The sequence below is a fragment of the Emys orbicularis genome, chromosome 10, assembly GCF_028017835.1.
Source record: "Emys orbicularis isolate rEmyOrb1 chromosome 10, rEmyOrb1.hap1, whole genome shotgun sequence".
Taxonomy (NCBI): domain Eukaryota; kingdom Metazoa; phylum Chordata; order Testudines; family Emydidae; genus Emys; species Emys orbicularis.
The window spans coordinates 74,399,654-74,414,118 of NC_088692.1; the positions used below are offsets into that span (position 1 = coordinate 74,399,654).

Here is a 14,465-nt window from a genome sequence, read left to right on the forward strand (position 1 = left end):
CCCAGAAGGTATTGCCTTGGAGGCAGCCCAGGCACTGGGATATGTACCCTTTATGCACCGCATCTTCTGTTGACACAACCACTTGTGCTGAGGGCGTGCAGTACTGACACAACAGGCAAGCCTGCATGCACTCCAGCGACATACAAAGGTCAGCGGCTGTAAGCTGACGTAACTTCAGGCAGCCAAACTTTGGTGTGTAGGCACAGCCGGAGAGTCTGGCAGTGAGCAGGAGCACGGCAGTGACAACCCTGTGAGCACACAAAGGAGCACCACAGAAACCAAACCAGGGCCTAGAGAAACTCCACGCTGGGGATTATGCAGCATCAAGCCTAGCATGATCTTGCTGGGGAACTATCATGCTAAAGGTTTTGGGGTGCTACCTGTCCCATCTGAGCTACAGTGCCACTGGCTTTAGAAGCAGGGGTGTGCCCCATCCCTTAGCTTTACCACTTGCCTTGCCTGGAGGTTCCTCATAGGGAGCAGCAGCTAGGTAATGCCTTGAAGACATAGGGAGTTTCAGTGGAATCCACCTGGATAGAGGAGTAGACTGTACACACCTTCCAAAGATCCCTAGCATGGGCATGTCTCCAATGAAGAGTGAGAATTATCCTGTAGCATCCAGCAGTCCCAACTATTCTGCTAGGCACAGGGCAGACAAAAGACAATCCCTGCCCGAAGAGCTTACAGTCAGAGTGTAAGACAAATAGTGAAATCAACCAAGAGGGGAGGTCTGGAGGATGGGGCAATGGTCATACAAACACAGTCACTAGCTTTGTGCACAGTTTGAAGGGTTAGGGTAGGTGGCTTGCTTGGCTCAGCAGTAGTCGTCCTGGCTCAGAATTACACTCTCATAAAATCTCCATTTTTCCTTGGGTGAATGTAGGCTTCTTAAGCGTGGCACGTCTCTCTCTCCTCTGTCCCATCCTCCAAGGATGGAGACCCAGCTACTTTCAGTTCAAAAGTTCAACTATGTCCACACTTCCCAGAGTGCCTCTTGTTTCTCCTCTGGTGCCTTAGTTGTCTGTGGTTTCTCTCGACTCAGGTTTATACAGTCCGTTGGGGTGTTTTTTTTCCAGGCTTCAGTTTGTCCTTTCCCCCCTCTTTCTCTGGATTCCAATTATGCTCAGGGCCAGGCTGCTCTTTCCAGCTCTGCTTCAGCTTTGGCACCCTGCCGTTCTCCATTGTATCTGGGGTTTATTTTCTTTCTTCTTCGACTCCTCTCCCAGCAGAGGCTTTAATTTTTCACTGTCATGTGCTTAGTAGATGATTTATTCCTGGTCTCTTTGCTTTACATCATTAGACCCGCTGACAAGATCTTGTACTGCCTTTTGCTTTCATCAAACGCTTTCAAGTTTTTCCCTGTACATTTCCAGCTAGTCTTTCTGGCTCTGGCTTTGTTTCGGCACTCGTTCCTTCTTTCTCCACTTGCCTTCGGCGGCTTTGTTTTCATCCGAGCCGCCTGTTATTAGCGGCCAATGTCCTTTCGTGCTCCAGAGTCCCCGGTCCTTTTTATACTTCAACTTTTAAAAAAGGCTCTTTCCAGGCTCCCAAATGCCAGGACAGGCACCAGGAGCTAGGGGTGTTGGAAGGCCTCCACTTTACACTGGAAGGTGAGTTTGGTATTAGCAGGCCAGTAGTTCAGCTGAGTTTGAACTGGAACAGCTTTGCTTAAAAGTGAAAAACCTATTTATATGTGCCCAAAAGATGAACAAAGATTTTTTACTAAAAATAAAGGCCCCAGTTCTCTCAGCCAGCCAAGGTGGGCTTGGCACACGCCCAGGAGGAGGGCAAACATGGCCTAAAGGCAATGGTGCTGGAACCTCAATGGCCACGCCCCTCACTTTTTAACATGGGTGTAGTTTGTGTGTGTGTGTGTGTGTGTGGGGAGCCTTTCCCCTCCCAAACTGCAAGCCTTGGGCAGGCGCGGAGCAGTGCCAGCAGGGGCCGTGCTTCGTGGTGGAGGAGCTGATCCCCAAGAAGCACAGCCCCCCGCTGGCACTGCTCTGTGCCTACACAAGGCTTGCAGTTTGGGGGAGTAACGCTGCCCCCTGCCTCCCCCAAACTATGCCCATGTTAAAAATGGGGCAGCGGCATGGCCCGCTAGCCCCCTCCAGTTCTGGTGCTTCCCCTCCTCCCTCCCGGTTCTACAAAGGTTCTGGTGGCCTTGCCTTAAGCCCTCTTTGCGTCTCCTCCCGATGCTATGATTCTGGGACAGTTACCCTGATCATGGACAGGAATTCCCCAGCCACACCTCTTTTTGCATGACTTTGTCCCTGCACCACCAATGAGAGCGGGACTGTCTCTGCATTGATGGGGGGAGGGATAGCTCAGTGGTTTGAGCATTGGCCTGCTAAACCCAGGGTTGTGAGTTCAATCCTTGAGGGGGCCATTTAGGTAACTGTGGTAAAAATCTGTCTGGTGATTGAGCCTGCTTTGAGCAGGGGGTTGGACTAGATGACCTCCTGAGGTCCCTTCCAACCCTGATATTCTATGATTCTATGATATGGCAATGCTACCACACCCGAGGACCTGCCTGCACTGGGGGAATTCTCTAATGGCTGGTTAACCCGGAGTTAGCACTGCATGGTGACCCAGCTGGCTTCATTTGTGACCTTACTGGTGGGCAGTTGCAGACATACCCCCAAAGCAGCTGCTAGAGGACAGGCTTTCCTTAGCCATTTCAAAACTAGACCTAATGGCCCTGAGGCAGCAAAGCACGTGCTTAAATTTAGCACATTGCGCATGAGCTTAAAATGAACCACATGCCCAAGTGTTATGTAGTACTGGTGCCACTGAGCCTGCACTGGCACGCCTGACCCAGGCTAGTCACCCATTGATTTCAGGGAGTATATGCCAGAGTGCAGGACTGGGCCCAGGGTTTAGACTGCACTATACATAAAGGTGAACAAATTACAGAGGGCCCTACAACCCCAGCTGAGGGAGAGGCCACATTGCCCCAGGAGCAGGGGCACAAACATGTGCATGCTTCATCCTTGTGCCAGGGTGAAGTAATCTGTACCAGCTCTTTCCCCAGTGCAGCGTAAGCCCAGGCATGGAAACTGCTGTAAGGCGCAGGGAAGAGGGGGGCGCAATAGGCCCAGAGACCTGTGGCAGAACAGCAGCTCTAGCCAGAAAGCGGGGGCCCAGCTAGCACCTGCTGCCTGCCAGGCACTGACCCTGACCCAACCCCTCTCTGCAGGGAGCGTAGAGCGACTGGCCCAGAATGCTCCTGCGCATTACACAAGGGCCCAGCCACCTCTGGGTCCATGAGCCCACTGCCCTGCTCAGCCACCGCTGCCTCTAGTCACCACCAACTGGAACAGGTGCTGCCACCACCTCCTGCCGCAGCCTCCTCCATTCCCCTGCACTGCAGGAGGTGAGTCCCGCTGGCCGGTGTCAGGCACCCAGCAAATGACCCCTTCCACTGCCTCCCTCCCTTGGCTGTCCTAGTGCTGTCCTCCACCTTTTGCTCGCTCCCTGGCTCTCCCTCTGTGTGCTAGCAGAGCTTAGCGTTCACCCTGCTCATCCACAGCCAGACTTTGCAATCCCAAGGGTGATGGAAACCTTGCCGAGTCGGGGTTGGCTGTTGACTTTTAAAAGACAGAGACGTGTGTGTCAATTCCCACCCCCCTTTTGCCCTGGTTAAACCCTGTTGCAAACATTTGAGTTTTCCCTTTCCAAGCCCGAGGAGGAAACTCTCTCACTGTGCCTGCCCTGTTTGGTGTGAGTCATGGCAAGTCACTGAGTGTGAAAGGGAAAGCAAAGGGACTACCACCCCGGCCCTCCTCCAGTTCTGATATTTGGTTCTCACTGATCACTTGCTGCCAAGCCCCAGGGAACGTATCCTCCTCCCTCTCATTCGCCAGGGTATGGATATGTACTTTATATCATCACGTGATGAATATACTGTTTGATATGTAGGCTTGGCAGAACTAATGTTTTTTAATATAATTTTGTCAGATAATGTCTGTGTATTGGCAACACACCATACCATGCCACTCTTACTTTTGCACTGCTGCTGGTAGCAACGCTGCCTTCAGAGCTGGGTGCCCGGCTAGCAGCTGCCCCTCTCCGGCTGCCCAGCCTGTGCTTAATTTGTGCCAGGGCTTGCCGGGGCTGTGCCACAACACCTCTTTCATTACAAATTAAGCACTGCCCCCACTTCCCCTCTCTCTGAAATGGGTTGGGCTTTTTTTTTTTTTTTTTTTTTTTTTGAAAGGCAGTGCTGGGTTTTTTTTCCCCTCATGAGACTTGGCATGAGATGCAGGATGATGATGGCTCAGGCTCGGGTGGGAGGGAGGATATGAGGGCAGGGACAGGAGCAGAGGGGAAGAAGACAGGGAGGGAGGGGACAGGAGCTTCAGTGCTGCCTTTGATCTCATCTTCAATTTGTTGCATGTAAGTGATTTGGAGATTTCACACATATCATTGATTTCAACCAGGAGTGAGTGTGTAGCAGCTGCCTTGCCTGAGGGTGATACCATGCCCTTTAAAATGCTAATTACTATCACGAGACTTGGTTCAAAAATGTGTGCTCGGATGTTGGAAATACTGATTTCCTGCCACCAAAGTCTCATTTTAGGAATGTTGCCTCTGAAAGGTTTTATAGAGACAGTCTGTTTGGCTCAACCCCACAATGGAAAATGTAACACGCTAATATAATGATTGCCCTGGTTATCAGAACCTCATAGGGATACATGGATACGCATGAAAAAATAAAATCAGGATTTTTTTTTCTGCTGTATACTCACACTTATTTTACGAATGTCATAAAAAACAATCGTCACCGAAAGTACTCTAGGTGCTGGTTAACAGCTGTTATAGAACAAGCAAGCAGCATGGTGGGAACAGGCACACACGGTCAAAAAGATATGTAAATAAATAGCAGTTCACTGCCATAAAGTTATAATGAAGAGTACAAGAGACAAAGTCATAATTTGGCATTGAATATTTATTCTGATAAACCTTTTTGTATTCCAAGTTACTACATATTAATTCTGTTGTAAGCAAAAACTTTTGGAATGACTCTTTCAAAAGCTTCTGTCAGCATAAACTAGACAGTCAACGCATTGCCACATTCTGTGGACATAACTTTCAAGTGCAAAGCAGATTATCTGAAAAGACATATTTCCAACCTCCTTAACAGCTTGGACAATGCTAAAATCCAGTAACAGGTCTTCAAATCTCTGCAAATTTAGGTCTCATAGTGCCTTTGTAATAAATAAATAGAAAATATATCTTTTTCATTGTGAAGTCTATAGGAAAATGTACAAAACACTATACATCTAATTCCGAAAAAGGACCAGCTATTTCGGCAACAGGTAAAACAAGCATTTGAACTGACACACCCCCACCCCCAAATTGCCTTAATGATGACAACTGTATATGTAGGCTAACATGAAAATATTTGCAGCAATAAAACCTTACAGACAGGATATTTACAGTTTGTGAATGGGACAGTTTAAAGAATGTACAAGCTACAAGGAGTCAGTCAATTCACTATTTGCAGAGGAACACACGTACAACCTCTAGAATCCACAAATATTTAAAAAATGATATATCAGAACTATTGGTTGGTGATATTAGGCCAAATTCTGCCGTCGGTTCCATGCACTTAACTCCCATTGAGTCAATGGGAGCTGCTTGCATTTCAGGGGAGAATCTGGCCCATTATGCCGAGCCATGTTCTCTGTCTAAGGCTTAACAAGTTGCAGTGATCCTATCCTAAGTATTTACAGAGTAAGACCCATCCCCTTCCTCCTAAATGGGCCCACGTGACTATCTTTGCATGACAGAACAAAACAGACTTTTTTCCTGGATAAGATGTGATTTAAAAAACAAGTATATTTCCTAGTGCCAAGTCTTATGATTTCACCCTGAGAATTCCAAAAATTGTGAAAATTAGAAGCTACACTTTAGTACAAATGCAACTAGCCTTTTTGTATTAGTTAAACAAAGAACTCGACTCCTGCTCCATTGGGTTTGATTGTACTGAGTCGATAGGTGCTCAGCTACTACAATATAAAGACGTGGTTGGCTAGAATAGCAAAGGGCAAAAACAGGATGTTTTTGGAAAACCAAATCCAAACCCAGAGGGGTTTTGATCCTGGTTCCTCTCCTAAAACTTTCAGAATAAAAAAATTCTGGACTTGGCCCATTTCTAGTATTTTTCATTCATTATATTGTACATATGATCTGCTAATACAGAGCAACAGATGCCGTTGTACCTACAGTACAGCCTCGATTATGGGAATATTGTGGAGGACACTGAATGCATTCAGATAGCCAGGGTTCTGAATAATCAAGGATTTTTTAATGTAATTACTAGACTTAAGGGATAGGATCCTGTTTTAGCTAACAGGGAGTTTCAGATAAATGAGATTTGTATAATCGAGGTTGAACTGTAAGTGAGACTAATCTTTTTTAAGGAATAGTTGTGATCTGGGGATGGAAAGAACCCAGATCATCATAAGACATTGGGAGAGAAATGTATATTTCTTGAGAGCTATGCCCTTTCACACTGCATCCAGTGGAATTAGCCCAAATGGCATGTATGGTTTAGAGCAGACATGCCTTTGCTTGAATGAGGAATCCTTCATTAAAAGACTGTAAAGAAGCCACGGAAAAGAGAAATAACCCTGGATCCTTTCAAAAAAATGCAACACTCTTGAAATTCCGCTAAGGAAAACAGTATATAAAAACAGTATAGAAAAAAGCAATTCCAGTTTTAAAACCCAGGAAGGGCTGGAGGGGCACATACCTACATTAGAGCCTGAATACCACTTATAACTGACTCACACAGCAACCTGGTCCAAAAACAGTGCCAGAAAGGTCTTTTGGAATTCAGCACCTGCACAGTGACACCATGTGCAATGACACATGGATTCATGGCTGCTTCATTCCAATCCAGAGCTGACATTTTAGATACAGTGAAAAAAGAGACACTCAGAAAAAAGTCCTATTTAAAAAGACAAACCAACAATGGATTTTTTGGGGTAGTGGAGGGGAGGGAAACACAGCTGCTCTGGCATATGGACAATTTGCCTACTTCAAGAAGCCATTTTTTTTTTGGAAGTTACCCGATTAACAGAAGCCACTTGAGACACCTGCATGATATCTTTGGGAAACACAAAGCACTGCATCATGTGCATTTTTGAACAATATACAGTGTTTTTATAAGGTTAAGATAAATTTCCCAGCTTAATGAAGTATGCTGACAAGCAGTTCTGGTTTACACTCAACTTTGCTCATCATCCATTTTTTTAAACGTAGAACATTATGTTTTGAAGGAAAGGGGGCAGAAAATACACAAGGTTACATTATTTGGGGAGGAGGTGTGTCTTCTGGGATCAACTTTTCCTCTTCAGCCCTTCCACGTGACCTCAAAGCCCCCTACATCTTAGTGATTCACTCTCCAGGAAAGATCTAGCTCCCTCTGGAGCTTATTAACATACTCACTGCCCTGGCCAGAAGAAACTACAGGCAAGTAATCACAACACATTGGGCCTGATCCTGTCCCCCTTGATTGCACTGGAAGTACAATTTAATCCTCACCCTTGATTAGGGATGGAGTAAGATGACTCCCCAGCATTCCCTGCCTGGGGGCGAGAGACCCAAGCGTGGATCTTCTCGGTAGCATGTCACGTAGGCACAACCAGTCCACTGGGCTGGCTCTGAAGATTTATATTTGAAGGAATGTGTGAGAAAGTCTGAGTAAGTGTGAAGAGCTTGGTTGTCAGGTCTTTTCCATCAGTCTGTGGCTGCTTGCCTGGGAAAAACACAGAATCATGACAACAGCTATTTAAAAGCATAACCATGGGAATGCCAGTTGTTGGTTATGGGATTGAGCAGAAATAGCAGGTTCCATTATGACCATATTTGGTTTGCACATGTGTGACCCTAAGAACACCCCAATGCCAGAGGGTAAGGGGTGCCCTAGTTTCTAGCAGTGAGCCTCCATTGGCCTAACCAGCTCAGTGTACCCCAATTTACTGTATCTAAAAGGTGCCATGTAAGATATCATAGGCAACTGGTAAAAGTTGGTCATTAATATTATTGCTGGTGCATGTATGCATGATGTATGAAAACTTATAAATGTGCGTTGGAAATATGTTCTTAAAAATGTGTTTGGCAGGTAGGGCATAAGGCACCCTGCCCTTGACAAAGGAACATGGTCCCACCTGCACAAATGTGTCTCCAATGTCAATTGAGCCAAGAGAGACAATGGAAGTACATTTACATAAAAGGTAAACAAAGCCATAAAACTAGCGAGTTGGGGAGAGAGCCACTATCACGGCGGGAGGAGGAGACTGTAAAAATGAACATGGTGTCAGCTCCTGGGTGGACCCAGCAAGCTGAGCCCCCAAGCAGGTTTCCTGACTTTGAAAACAAAGATAAAACTTTGAGGATATAAGCAGAGAGAAAAAGCCTTTTTGGCATCCTTCATCTGAAGAGACAAAGAAACCAAGTGCTTTGAGCTCTGTGTTGGTTCGGGGTTAAGAACTGGCCAGCCATGCTGGAAGAACAAGTGTGGTGAGAAAACTACTTTGAACAAGAGACTCTAGTTTAAGTTAGGTTTTAGTCTTAGAAGTGTATTTTTACTTTTGTTTGTTTGTTTGTAGGCATTTCGGTCCCCGTTCTGTCTACTTGGTATCACTTCAATATCACTTCCTTGTTAATAAACTTAATCTTGTTTTAGTACACCACCATCTCAGTGCAGTGTTTCAAACTGAAGAGTAAAATCCTCAGCCAAACTAACAGGCTGGTGTTGCGTACTCTCTCACCAAAGGAGCAACGAACTTGATAAGGTTTGGTGAATGCTACAGCGAGAGGGGCTGAGCACCACAGGGGAGACTGTTTTGGTTAGACTCCGGACAGAAGAGGTTGTTGGTGTCACCCTGCAAGGACTAATCAAGCAGGTGGAAGCCAGGGTGAGATCACTGAGCTCTGAGCTGGCTGCTGGTGTCAGAGTTCTGAGCCATAGCTGCATAGCACAGAAGCACCCAGGGCAAGTAGTGACACAACCCCTTATTGGTCTGGGTGAACCCAAAGCATCACAATGTGTTAAATCACTCCTATGCCATTTCTTTCCCCACTATGTACCATCAGCTGAAATGTGATAACTCAGCATGTACAATTTAGTCTCGGGATTCTGCGGCAGTTTGACGGGATAGTGCAGAAGCTTTCAAATAAATTCTCATTGTTTGACCATGTTTTGCAGCTTTCAGATACTGACTATAATTTATGATTTCTGATCCAAATTTTCAGCCAGCCTCTGAATTTGCATTCCCAGTTTTGTGCGAACAGCTGATTGCACGCTCAAAAACAGTCCCATGGGAAAATTCCGAGTCTTGTATGGCAATTAGATTTGACATTCATACCTGAGAGGCTCACAAGGGATGTAGAGGCAGAACATGACCAGGCCATGTAAAAGGCACTGACACTCCCCTCCCCACTATTTGAAAACAGTTTTGCCCCAGATATTAGCTTAGAAAATAAAGGTAAATCTGGTTTCAGTGAGCAAATCAATAGGGCAGGATCAAACAAGATGTGCAGCACAAGGAATGCTGTTTGTCACATGTGGCCATCTACCCACTTGCAATAAAGCTTTCTTCATGTACAGCAACAAAGAAATACTACATCTCTGGAGCGCTGTGGCACGGTGCCTGTTGGGAGCAGAGTCAGTAGTCCTTTTCTATTGGGGCAGTGCTAACAGCAGGAAGGCAAAGCATGATGTCCTCATAATTTCATTTTCTTCACCACAGGGATTGGCACAACTTGATAGATTTTAGCTGCATCCTCCTCGGTGATCAGTTTCACCCAGACTGGTCGAAAGCTGCCTTTGAATCCGACAAAAGCCATTTTATCTGAAAACCAACAGCAATAAATTGGTATTGCAGCTGACTGCAAACAAGTCGAAGCACTTTCATAGATTCCAAGGTCAGAGGAAACCACTGAGATCATTTAGCCTGGCCTCCTGTACCACACAGGCCATAGAACATCCCCCAAATAATTCCTACAGCAGATTTTTTAGAAAAACATCCAACCTTGATTTTAAAAATGACAGTGATGGAGAATCCACTATGACCCTTGGTAAACTGTTCCAATGGTTAATTACTCTAATTAAATGTACACCTTATTTCCAGTTTGCATTTGTCTAGTTTCAACTTCCAGCCATTGGATCGTGTTATACCTTTCTCTGCTAGAATGAAGAGCCCATTATTAAATATTTGTTCCCTATGTAGATACTTCTAGCCTGTAACCAAGTCACCCCTTAAACTTCTCTTTGACTTCATGCCACTCACACACATGCAAACTTCGTGGAGCTAACCACTATGCACTCTACCTGTATTAAAGAGGGTGCTCTGGTTATAAAATTTTCTGTTGTACGTGTTAGATGTTTGTAAGGTCATACTCTGCTGTGTGTCATGTGAACTATTATCAATTAATTAATGCAGAGAGGAACACCACAATGTTGAAAGGTCCTGTTTTTGCCATTTTCCAAATAAAACGGTTCAACATTTAGTTTTGAAACAATCCTTTGTTTCACATTTTGTATGAAATTATGTATTATAATCTAATACACATTTTGAAAGTCAGAATCAAAATGAATGGCCCAAAATATCACTTTTCAGAATTGTCCTTTGCAGAGAATTTTGAAATTTTTAGTCTTCATTCCTATTTTGAACAACGGGAAATTTGGAAATCTTGAAATTCTTTGCAAAACAAAACTTCTGTCCTCCACACAGCTCTGCTCACAATGACTTGTTTTAGCCAAACAACATGGTAAATTTGGTTCTTGATAAACAGGAACCTCACAATTCGGTCCAAACCAATTGGACTCTTCTAACTTTGCCTCTGACTCTAGGTGCACTCTGATCTTTCTGAACCATCTGGTATGTAATGGTGCTGGCTGGAGACTCCATTTTCAATTCTTACTGGTTCCTTTATCTCAAAGAAAATACTTGCTAAAGTTACAGTAGCTTCCAATGGCAAACTCTCTGGGGTTGGTGTGCGTCTTGATGCAATGTAAATACGTGCAATTCCAGAGCAGATATCGACCAACAATTTCTCAATGACAATATTATACAGTCAGTTACAGACACATTGGATGCTGGGGCTAGGTGTGGTAGTTTGAATATATGATTTATCTCTGAATCAATGGCCATCTTAAAAGAAATCATTAGCAGAATCAGAGGACTAGAGAAGTTAGAGATGGAAAAGAGATACCAGAGCCATCTCCCCTGAAGTAAGTTCTCTACCTTCTCTAAAACTATGTCATTACTTTTGGGAACAGCATTTAGCAATGGTCATTGCTGTGATAGTGTGCAGAGACGTACTGCCTTATAGAGGATGTACTTTCAAGAGGGAACTCAAAGCAATTCTGTGTTAATCATAGCACTGTAGACAGAGAATATTGTTAGGTAGATATGGAAGGTTTAGGCATGTGCAAGCAAAGCAAGATTAAATAAGCCTCAGTTTAAAATAGCTGTTTAGTTGTGCTGATACTTGGCACTCTGGTTTAACAGTCTGGATGTTTAGGAGACACCTGGACACACTCAGAATGGACTTTAATTTGGTATTTTCACTCCCCACCACTTGGAAGGGCGCTATCTGGGCACTTCTTCCACGAAGGGGACCAAAATGCACTGCCTTCTCTACAGCTGGTGTGGATGCCATCTTAGCATCCATTCAGCACCAGGATGTTGTAAGTGTGGCTTCTCCTTATGCCATATTCCCAAACGATAAACATCACACTGAGCCTGGGTGGCAGAAATCCCGAGGTCTTTCCCAAACTGTCCTCAAGGAGGGAGGTCTGCATCTCTCTCACCGACACGTGAGTCCAGTTGAGAAGCACAGTGCCCACTCATTTGCGCAAGGTCAGTTTACTAGCAAGAGTTGGTATATTAAAGGTTTTTAACTTGTTAGGTTAACAAATCAAAAGTTTGTATTTATGTTTTTAAAATTCCTTACCTTTTAACTTAAAACCCTTCTCAACTCCAAGTTTTTCCAGTACTTTAGTCCAGGGTCCTTTTGAAATGAATCTGCCTTTGGATGCCATCACCACTATAGAACTAAAGAAAACAAAGCCATTTATAAACAAACGAACAATAGTTAAACCTTTGTCACTTGTCTGATTTAAACATTGGTATCTGCCATCAGTGTGACACTGGGACACCTGCGAACTAGATGTTCTCCAATGACTTTAACCACATATTCACTTTTCCATATATGCAAAATCCATTAGGAAGCATATTTAATTTGCTCATTTGACACTGAGTTTCTAGAGCAGTTTAAATGTTCAAAATCAGCATTTCCATTACATGCCACTCTGAGTGGAATGTGCTTCATCTGGGATGCACTAAGCAATTCTCATTTAACTCTTTGTTTTCATATCAGCAACGGACTAAATCTCAAATAAATTCACCTCCCTAGAATCTGTGCAGAGGGTCAAATTTCCTTCTTTTTGAGTGCATGTTTGATGCAAATGTGCATTATTAGTGTCCTTATAAATAGCACATGTCTTCCAAAAGGTCCTCGGGTGCTTTATAAACTCAGACTGAAGTACAAATGATGTACGGTTCAAGGATCAGATCAGTTTACCTATCACAAATCTGCAGCGACCTCTGGGGTAAAATTCAGCAGCTGTTTAAGCAACACTATAAAACAGGGTAGGGCAGAAAGTGAAGAAAAATCCCCTATCAAATTGAACCCGGAAGGGGCATTCTGTAGACAGAACCATCCAAGCTGAAGTTTAGGCAGGTTAATAAGGTTAGCACCCCTACTCTTCTGCAAGGCGCCAAGACCTCTCCAGTGACTGCACCAAGAAATCCTGACCCTATTGAAGAAAATGGGAGTTTTGCCATTGACTTCGATGAGGCACAGATGGGCTCTGGTCCTTGCAGTCAAGTGTGCTCCTCTTCATTAAAGAAGCATTGCAGGGTGATTGATAAAATGTTTGACTAGTTTAATTTATTTTACTCTATCTTGCAAGCTCTCCAGGTAAGGTGTCCCAGTGATGTCAATGGGTGTTCTGCAGGTAGAAAGCCTTGATGGATCAGCCCCATTGTGTTACAGTAGTACAAACTGTCACTATAATTAGCCATCCAAGAGTTCCTTGTTTTCCAGATATTACTACATAGAACGCAACTGCTGGGCTGCTGAATGGACTAGCTACATCTTAACATAACAATTCCATTAAAATCCATTGTAATGGGATAATGGCAATACAGCAATTGCAAGGAAAAACCAGGAACAAAAGGGTTAATAGTCACTAAGGCCTGATCTCCACCTAAAACTTGAAAAATTCACACTCCTGAGAGATGTAGTTAAGCCAACCTAAGCCCCAGTATAGACACTGCTAGGTCGATGGAAGAATTCCCTCTCAAGCGGGTGGATTAATTACAGCAATGTAAAAACCTCTTCCATCGCTGTAGAACGTGTCTACACTACAGTGCATCATACCTGTGCCATTGTAGTGTAGACAAACCTTTAGTCTGTTTTTAGCTTAAACCTCAGCTGTTACATTTAATACTTGCACTGTTATAAAACTAATTGGGTTAACAGCATGTATTTAGTTACATTCTTGGTCTGATATTAGATTTTTTTTTTCTTTCACTTTACTAAAAAATCATTTATTTCAGCTAAGCCTTTCCTGTCTTGGAGCTTTCAAAAAATAGCTTTGACTTGTTCCAGCTATTTGCTTTGGGAAACTCATCACAAAAGTATGAACATAGACAAAATATGACACTTGGCCTGCAGTAAATTCCTAGAGTGAACTAATAGGCTCTGTCATTCCAGGAAAAAAAAACTATTAAAAATGTATAGTTCAAACAGATTAATCACAGCAGACCCCATTTTTATTTCCTGGATAAATGGTATGTTTAACAGCTATAGCTAAAATGTCTGGCTATATCCCATTTCCAGAAAGCAGGCAGGAGAATGGAGGAAAGGGCTAAGAGAACATTTCAGAAGAGCAGGAGAACAATCCAAGGTTACTATCCTACTAAATACATATTGCAAAATTAGGATCTGTGAGGTGCTAACTGCTCTTCACTTCTATTGACTTCCATGGGAGTTGAAGGCTCAACAGGTCCAAAGATCATGTTCATAGGCCTTGCCTACACACACACAAGTTGTACTGCTTTAATTTACTCCTGGGAGAATTCTGCACCACTGTGCGTGCACAAAATTCATGTCTCCCGCAGATTTCTTTGCTTCCCTGCAGAAAAATGTCTGACAGGGAAGCAAAGGGAAGCTGCAAAAACAGTCACGCACGACTCCCTAGCAATGCAGGTACAACGTTCCAGGCACCCAGAGCAGCCGTCAGAGAGGTAAATCACTGTGGGGCAGGGAACACTCCAGCCAGTGGCTCCTACCCTGAGCCGGGGATCAGCTGCTAGTCCTGGCTGGGCTGGAGGCAGGAGAGGTTGGGACTTCCTCTTCCCCTGCAAGGAGTGGCTGGG

At 44.2% G+C, this 14,465-nt stretch overlaps 1 protein-coding gene across 1 annotated transcript in view; it reads right to left on the reverse strand.

Moving 5' to 3' along the window:
* Positions 1–9,738: 9,738 nt before the first annotated feature.
* Positions 9,739–14,465, reverse strand: part of CEMIP (cell migration inducing hyaluronidase 1) — a 63,417-nt gene continuing 58,690 nt past the window's right edge. Inside the window, exons 27-28 of the mRNA XM_065412255.1 lie at positions 11,974–12,074; positions 9,739–9,866 (exon numbers count right to left, since the gene is read on the reverse strand). Of these exons, the coding sequence (XP_065268327.1) occupies positions 9,739–9,866; positions 11,974–12,074 (229 nt within the window). The remainder of the gene's footprint in view (positions 9,867–11,973; positions 12,075–14,465) is intronic.